Here is an 8,773-nt window from a genome sequence, read left to right on the forward strand (position 1 = left end):
TAACGTGGACATGTTTAGTTGTCCAGTTCCTTCAGATGCTCTGGTTTTGAACCTTGGGGACAAACTCTCTCCTATGTTTAATTTGCATCTTATATTGATACTTCAAATTTTAATGCAGCCATCTTGACAATACTTTTTCAAAAAACACTAAAGTTAAAAATAATAAGTTTGCAATTTGCTATATTATTAACTAGTTATATTTTGTGTAGATAAACTAGTTATTATGAATTGTTTTTATATGAATATATGTAATTTTTATTTTATTTATAACAAAATTAATTTGTACAAAAAATAATTATTCATTATTTTCATTTTTACGTAAAAATAATAATTATAAATTATTAAATAATTTAATATATTTGACTAAATTTAATATAAATTTAATTTTGATGCACTGTCAGTGTAAAATAATTTTATACGTACATCCAATTATATAATGATACATCAACAAAAATAATTATTTTTTACATTAATTATTTAAATGATCATCCAAACAAATGAATATAATTGAACGAATGTATAAAATATTTATACTATCCGAAACCTATAGAGTATAGATATTCAGGTTCCTACAAAGTGAAACAAACTAGTTTCCATGCCGGTGAATGTGATTGGTAGAATCTACACTCGCCTTCTTCTTCCACGCTTCTGTGTGTCCAGCGAGTCAACCATGCCGTCCAACTCAGTCCGAGTCGCAGCCGCTCAGATGACTTCCATCAACGACCTCGCTGCCAATTTCGCCACTTGCTCACGTCTTGTCAAAGTGAAATTCTCCCTTTTTCTTCTCAAAGTTCCATTCTTTCATCTCTAATATCTTATGGGTCCCCTTTATTTTGCACAATTTTGCTATCATTTGGATGTATCTCTCTCTCATCATTCCCCTTTATTTGTTGGTATGAGGAAAGTCCTGATATAATATTGCTTGCCTTTAATTTATCAAATAGTTTATTTTGTTTGGGAGAGATTAATGGCAAATGGGAACAAATTTTGAATTTTTTTTTTCCTTTGTTGTGTTTGTTCAAGAATTAGTTGGTTTTATTGGCATCATTATCATCCTGATCTTTGAAGTCCTTTTGCTGGGTATGAAGGAAGCAGCATCAGCTGGAGCAAAATTGCTTTGCTTTCCTGAAGCTTTCTCTTATGTTGCTGCCAAGGATGGAGATAGTGTTAGCATTGCTGAACCTTTAAATGGCCCACTCATGAACAAATATTGCTCTTTGGCAAGGTACCTCATGATCCTATATCACCATAGGCATTAGGAAGTGATGTGCTTTTAAGATAAAGTAGCTGCTGATGGTTTTACTTTGCGGTTTTCGCATTTTGTGCATGATGATAACTACTGCCAAGACATCTTTGATAATGCAACTGAGTTTCCACTTCTGAATCACTGCAGAGAATCCAGCATTTGGTTGTCACTTGGAGGCTTTCAAGAAAAAGGATCTGATGATGAACACTTGTGTAATACTCACGTCGTGGTGGACGATACCGGGGAAATTAGAAGTTCTTATAGAAAGATACACCTGTAAGATGATTAAATTATTGTCAATAGTGTGTTTGATTCCATCAACTGTGGTTTTGAAGATTTCTTTTTGCACTATCTGCATGCATATTGTTGCAAGTTTGTCATGCCAACACAAGTGTAGAGTATGTGCTTGAGAGAAAGTGTGTGAGTGAGTGATGTTTAAACCAAGAAAGTTGGAAAAAGAATTAGAGAATGGGGAGAATTAGAGAAATATAGGGGCAATGGGGCATTCATATCAATTGATCAAAGCTGAAAACTACCGTACAAATTAATGCTCAAAATGGTAAATCGAAGCCCAACCACTTGCATTACTAGTGTTAGAAAACAATGATATAATTGATATTAGATAGTTCCTTACGGAGAATACCCATTTATCTACTCCTAGATATAACATGCCATATGAGGAATTTATTGCTATTTGTTTGTCTAATTATGTTTGTACAAACAATATGACATTTTTTTTTCTTCTCTCTACCTCTTGTGAAGGTTTGATGTAGATGTTCCTGGTGGAAGGGTATATAAAGAAAGTAGATTTACAGAAGCAGGTAGTATGAAGAGTAGATGAGTCTGTCTTGCTTTAGCCCTCCTTGGAACTTCTGGTTTTCTAAGTGTTTTTGAAATTAAAAGAAAGAGCCTATGGATCCTTTAGGCTTGCATGCTGTTTTCGTACTAGAAAATATAAGGATCAGTTGGACTTTTCACATGCCTCCATTGGTTATAGTAATTCAGATCATATTTCCTTTTACCTGAAACTGCAGAGCTGCAGTTTTCCCTTTTTGTGGGAGGAGGATGTTGATAAAGAAGATTAGCAACTATGTATTGAGAGTTGGTTTTGTTCATATGAACATCTTCTGCTGTTGATGTTTCAGGCAAAGATGTTGTTGCAGTAGACAGTCCTATTGGGCGATTGGGCCTCACTGTTTGCTATGATTTGAGATTTCCAGAGATTTACCAGTTGTTACGTTTCCAACATGGAGCACAGGTATTCTGTGGAGATCTTTCTTTTCTGCTTAGATATGTTGTTTTGTAAACCACTCCTTTTATTTTTCAGGTATTACTGGTTCCTTCAGCGTTCACTAAAGTGACTGGTGAAGCACATTGGGAGATTCTTCTTCGTGCTCGTGCAATTGAGAATCAATGCTATGTAAGTATTCATTGTTGATACATTAAAGGTATAGAAGTTATTAAGAAATGTGTATCGGGAAATATATTAAACTGTTTTCTTATTAGCCTCTTATTTTTTTAGAAATGATTTGATGAATTGATCAGGTCATAGCTGCTGCACAAGCTGGTAAACACAATGAGAAAAGAGAGAGTTATGGTGATACATTGATTATCGATCCCTGGGGAACTGTTGTTGGCCGATTACCAGGTAAGAACATTTGTTGGTGAAGTTCATCTTGGATGTTTCAGATGTTGAGTTTTGACGTTGTGTTCTGGTTGCTTAACCCATAGTTACTGGTTTTTCCATGCTTCGTTTTCATTATTCTGTTTCAGATCGATTGTCCACTGGCATTGTGGTAGCTGATATTGATTTATCATTGGTTGATTCTGTAAGGGAGAAGATGCCAATTGCTAAGGTAACAGTTTTGATACTAATATATGGGCTTCAGGGTTGCTTTTATTGAAGTAGAGCTTTTCCAATCTATATTCCCTAATGCAGAGAATATGTTCATTTTTGTTACAGCAAAGGAAGCCAATTGACTTCTGGAAAGCTGCATCATTATAGTTTTGGGGGCCAACTCCTGTTAATTGGACCAGTTAAGGGTATATGCCTATCAGCACCATACCAAACTAGAATAGAATAGAGACAGATAAAATAGAATAGTTATATTCATGATAAGGCTCATATAAACCCCTGGTTATATATGTTGTCACATTATTGGTATTACAACTTCTGGTGTATGATCAATTATATGTTCTTCTCATAAAAACAATGAATGCTTTATCTTGTAAAAATGGTATTGGGCTATTCTAAAATGTGTACTTGGAAATGAGTCTTTGTTCCAGTAACTTTGGATTTGTAGCATTTGTTTCTCTAAAGACAAATAGCTAAAGGGACACATTAATTAAGGATGAAACATTAAAAATTGAAATGAGTGAAGGAACAAGCTTGTAGAGGCTGAAAATAAAACCTCTCAAGGGATGAGAGGTCAAAAAGGACTTTTCTATATATTCTTTTACTTCTCTGTCCAAATCTTACACCAAGTATATAAGAAACTAAAACGATAAAGGAAAAAGAAAGAAAAACTTTTAAGACATTTTAGAAGACCAACAATTCTGAAGAGATATAGGCAACTATGAACAATGTAATTATTTGTCCTAAGTGATAGGAACAAGATTTGACAGGTGTAATCATCTAATCAAAAACTCATGCATGGAATCAGTACTAAGGAGATCAAAGGGTTTTTTGCCAAGGGAATCCTTCAAGATTGTTATTTGACCTTCTTTGACAAGTATATCTTCTTCAAGTGTCTCTATCTTGTTCTTCAATACATTGACCTCTGACATCAACAGCATATTCTGCTCACTACACTGTTTCACTTTTTCCCAACAACGATCTCTGTCCTCTGACACTTGGGGCAACATTCCCCTCGTTATTGTTAACTCCCTCATAGCCTCTTGAAGATCACTTTGAAGGTGGTTTATACTCTCATCTTTCTTCATCATCTATTACAATAGAACCAAAACAAGGAAAAACGTCATTTTTTCACATGGGGTCGGGGGAATGGTTGAAATACTAGCCGTTGGAAGAAAAAAAAAATACTAACAAAGATGACAAAATTTCATCAAGAAGCAAATATACACAAGCTGAATTTTAACAAAATTTCAATATAGCTGAGTAACCTGAAGTTCAAGGTCCTTCAACTTATGTGTTACACTTGAAAGGTTGTCCATAGCATTCTGCACTTCAGATCTAAGTATGTCATTTCCTCTTACTGCTGTAGCCAGTTCAGCTTGCATCTGCTCAACTTGGAGCTCTTTAGAGTACATCTTTTCTCGTAATAAACTTGTTACCAAACATTCTGCTTTAAGCTCAGTTCTTAGTATATCCTACATAAACAACATGTTCCATATGATAAGAACAGAGAAGTTCACCAAAAAAAAATGAAAATGAAATAATAAATAAATAAATTGGAACTTCAAAAAAGGTTTAAATTTTTAACACAATAGTGCAAGTAAAGGTCTATATTAGTTTAGTTTGAATACAACAGAAAATTTTCCGGAAGAACCTCACCTCAGATGATTGATCGTTCAGTTGAGTTGATTTATCAGCATCTATACATTCTGACTGAAATTTAGAAGTCAATGGATTTGACTTTTCGTTCATCAAAGAAGACATCGTCTGCAAACTCCTAGTTAAGCGATCAGTACCACTTTTAAGTCCCTGAATTTTTGTTTCAGATTCAAGAATAAATTGTGCATCTAAACCGTTTCCAATGACTTCTCTATCCAGTTGGATATTTTGACGAAGATGACTTCCTTTCCCTTTAATGAATTCCATCATGTTAGAACACAGAGATGTGCTTTCATTCAGCATTGTTAGGCCTTGATTCTGAAGGCAGCAGACGCGGGCCCACAATTCTTTGTCTAATTTATAAGTTGCGACAAAACATTCTTTACCATCAGCTTTCAATCTGTTTAACAGAATTATATTCTCATGGCGAAGAGAATCTGCTTCAACCTTGTAGGATTCTAGTTCCCTTCTCAAGGCCAATTCTACTCCGGCTAACCTCATCTGCTCCATTTGCATTTTGGCAATGTGCTTATCAATGCCCTCCTTAGATTTGTTTGTCTCAAGTTCCAGATTAAAGCCCTCTTGTAATCCTGCAATTGTCTTCTCTTGGTCACCGCAAGTCCTTAATAATCTCGTTAAGGACTTTTGTAACTCTTTGCACTCCTTATCCTTCTCTTCAAAATTTCTTCGAATACAGTCCCGATTTTCTTCTGCTATCTTATATTTCTCTTGTAGTTCTAAGAGATTTTGCTGCAAATCAACAATCTCCTCTTTCATTTTCTCTGTCTTTTCAGTCAATCCCTTGAGCTGTTGATCAGTGTATGCCATCACACGTTTGCTCTCCATCTCCCTCTCACCAAAAGAGGAGACTTCCCTTTGAAGTGATACATTCTGCTCTGCAAGCTCTCTAACACGTTCACGGAGCCTTTGTTCTTCTAACTGGAACTTCTCAAGCTTGAACGACCAGTCACTTGACCTCCTGTCCAGTTCCTTTTCCAATGCAGACTGCATCTCGTTCTTCTCTTTCTCAAGTCGTTGAGTTCGAAACTCCTGTTCTGTCTTTACACGTCTAAGTTCTTCCTTAGCAGATGCTCTGTCAGAGATTCGAGACCTTAGTTGGGTCGAAACTTCTAGAGCCAAGCTTATTTTCTCCTCTGCCAGGTTTCTGATTGTCTGAATCAGTGTTGTCACATCATAACCACCATCAGGGAAAAAGTTTTCTCGTTCTAACGTCTTAGAAAGATGAATAACTCTCTCCTCAGCTTCCCTTGACCTTCTCATTAGTTCTGGATCAGAATCAGCATCAGCATCAACTTCATCACAGCTTATACCCTCAGAAATGCCATTCATGCCATGATAACCATTTGTCATCCTGAATGGTTCATCCAACAAATAACTTTTTGGTGGGGTGTCATCCAAATCAGAGTCATAGTGCCCATTCACTGATCTTGCATAGATATCTTCGATTGTGATTGGATTGTCAAGATCCAAATCCTTTGACCTAGCTTTAGAGAGATCACGAGACTGAGAAAGTCTCTCAATGACATTTTTTGCAATACTCCTTGGTGATTCATGTCCAAACCCATTTTCCATCCAATCTCGAGATGAGAGGCGAGGACGACTAACTTTGGCTTCTCTGAATGAGTGAGCCCTTGGTTTATCTTTGGATCCATCTGTTGGTGAATTAGGTGCTGTGAGCTGAATTTTCGGAGGCAGCATCACACCATAATTTCCATGCCCAGAATTATAACTATGTGAATTGCTCCTGGGTCTACTGTCCTCCAGTTGCTGCTCCCCATCAATATAACGGTCTACAACCTTAGTTGAAACATTGCTAGAGCAAGTCGAAGAGTTCCCAGATAAATCATGATGGGATCGTGAAGAACTATGGGACCCAGGTCTCTCGTATCCATTGGAATTGTGGTTAGAAGATACTGCAAATTGTGCTGGCTTATCCCTCTTTTGCTTCTCAGAGTTAAGAGCCTGACAACTGATAGATACACAGAAAGTTCAACGAAATAAGGAGCAAAACACAAGCAACAAAATGCATAAATTAAACTTTTTAGTCAAGATATTATTTCGATATAAGGTAATTGACTCTCACCGAGACGAATGCTCAAACTGATGATACGGATCACTAGCAATGCTACTAGAAGGAGATCTACTTGGATCTTTCAAGTGGTAGGCGGCGGACGAAAATGACCTGCTCCTTCTAAGAGCTGGACCAGAACAAGAACTATGAGTATCAGAAACTTGCTTTCGAGATTTGGAGAACAATCCCTTGGGGCCCTGGGAATAATTTTCAGCTTTTCCATGAGCCTGACTATTCATTCCATTATCTGATGAATTCTCCCATAATGTCTGCTTGTTTGTTGATTTTGGAGTAGCTACATTGTTGCCTCCACCGCTGGATGCAGAGGATTTGAAAAATAATAGTTTCTTCATGAGTAGGACTTTTTTCTGTGCCTGCTATCTCAAACTCATCAAATTTCCAGCTTTTCCACAATTTAACTCAGGCCTCACTGAACCAACAATGCAGACGTAAACCACAAATTCAATCAAGGTAAAATCAAACCATTGTTGCAAATTCACCAATTTGGGGATGAAAAAGCAACCAAACAAAATAAGATAGAATCAAAAAGGGGGAAAAATAGAGAAAGAAAAGCTAAGGTATAAACTAGTATAGCTGAACCATGATGTTACATAAAAGTGAAACACTGATTACTTGATTTCCACAACAATCAGCAATTAAAAGAAAATTAAATTAAACAGATAACAAATATGATAATACTATCATCCATCAACTTGCATAGAAGAATCAACCGGGGATAAAAAAACGAAACCCTATTTTTGAAGAAAATGCTAAAGACCTGGAATTCAGGGGAGGTGATTGCGGCTTCTTGAGTGAGTGAACTTGACAATACACAAAAAAGAAAGAAATAATCAAATCAGAATAAAACCTTTTCAGATTCGAAATTTTCTTTGTTACAAAAGAAACAAACAAAAAGAAGAAGAGAGAGAGAGACTCACAAGGTTCCAAACGGTCAAAATAAAACCAGTTGAAGCAGCAGCAGAACGAAGGTGAGAGCCAAAGAAAAGATGAACGATGAAACCTTTTGAATTGTGTAACTGAAATGCAATGTGTCCAATTATTTTCAAAAGTAAAATATAAATGAGTGAAAATCCGAGAATTAAATGCGTGATTATTAATTAATTAGAAAGGAAGGTGGTTCAATTTGGAATGAGTGTTCAAAAGTATGAAATGAAAGGATTAATTGCAAGTTTGAAGAGGCAAACGCAAAAGCGTTTTTATTTAAAAGTGTGACGATGCCTTCGAAGGAGCGGGGGATGTCGTTGGTTTATTTGTTTTTGTTGGATCAGGCGCACATTATATTTTTAATCAAATCAATTTCAATGATAATTACTCTTATAACCTATGAATCTATGATTCAATTCTCGGTCCCACACCTACCACATTTTTTCTTCAACACACTAACAATGTAAAATATTTTATATAATTGTATAATTATTTTTTTTATTTTTATCATATTCTTTATTTTGGCCGTTCAAAAAATAATCCGTTGTGGATAAAAGTTTTATTTAAGGATTTAATATTGGCAAAAAATTGTTGCATACATAAGGCGGAATTCGATGTTCGGTAGGTCAAAAACTAATTCGTCGCGGATCAAAACTCCATTTAAGAGTTTGTCGCTAGCCAATGGGTTGTTGCATGTAGAAAGCGGGATTCAAACCCCTATCACTTGCTTAAGCGGACTAATGAGTTAACTACTAGACTAACGAAATTTAGTTACAATTGTGTAATTATATTTGCTCTTTTGAATAATCTTTCATGCGATCAATATAAAAAATAATTATTTTTTTTAATGTGGTGTTATATCGTTAGATTTTGTTTATGACTAGTTATATCATTAGATGTATATAAAATTATTCGTGCATCAAAATTAAATTCTTTAAATTATACATTACACAAAATTACATTTTTTTAAATCATT

At 35.5% G+C, this 8,773-nt stretch overlaps 2 protein-coding genes across 5 annotated transcripts; one reads left to right on the forward strand and one right to left on the reverse strand.

The window, feature by feature from the left end:
• On the forward strand, positions 545–3,519 carry LOC107619131 (nitrilase-like protein 2). Its single transcript, XM_016321355.2, has 9 exons — positions 545–763; positions 1,089–1,225; positions 1,394–1,522; positions 2,009–2,067; positions 2,392–2,504; positions 2,574–2,666; positions 2,792–2,894; positions 3,020–3,102; positions 3,210–3,519. The coding sequence occupies exons 1-9, from the start codon at positions 596–598 to the stop codon at positions 3,249–3,251; spliced, it is 927 nt and encodes a 308-aa protein (XP_016176841.1). The 5' UTR covers positions 545–595; the 3' UTR covers positions 3,252–3,519.
• LOC107618976 (protein Spindly) lies at positions 3,652–8,137 on the reverse strand. Of its 4 annotated transcripts, none has more exons than XM_016321171.2 (6): positions 7,791–8,137; positions 7,631–7,673; positions 6,865–7,282; positions 4,761–6,750; positions 4,370–4,576; positions 3,652–4,192 (listed from the first exon to the last, which is right to left on the reverse strand). In XM_016321171.2, exons 3-6 carry the CDS (start codon positions 7,203–7,205, stop codon positions 3,878–3,880), a joined length of 2,853 nt encoding a protein of 950 aa, XP_016176657.1. In that variant the 5' UTR covers positions 7,206–7,282; positions 7,631–7,673; positions 7,791–8,137; the 3' UTR covers positions 3,652–3,877. The 4 variants fall into 4 exon arrangements, with proteins under 4 accessions (XP_016176657.1, XP_016176656.1, XP_020966546.1 ...); XM_016321170.2 differs by having other exon boundaries at positions 3,878–4,192; positions 6,865–7,226; XM_021110887.1 differs by having other exon boundaries at positions 3,878–4,192; positions 7,570–7,673.

The sequence above is a fragment of the Arachis ipaensis genome, chromosome B09 (assembly GCF_000816755.2).
Source record: "Arachis ipaensis cultivar K30076 chromosome B09, Araip1.1, whole genome shotgun sequence".
Lineage (NCBI taxonomy): Eukaryota > Viridiplantae > Streptophyta > Magnoliopsida > Fabales > Fabaceae > Arachis > Arachis ipaensis.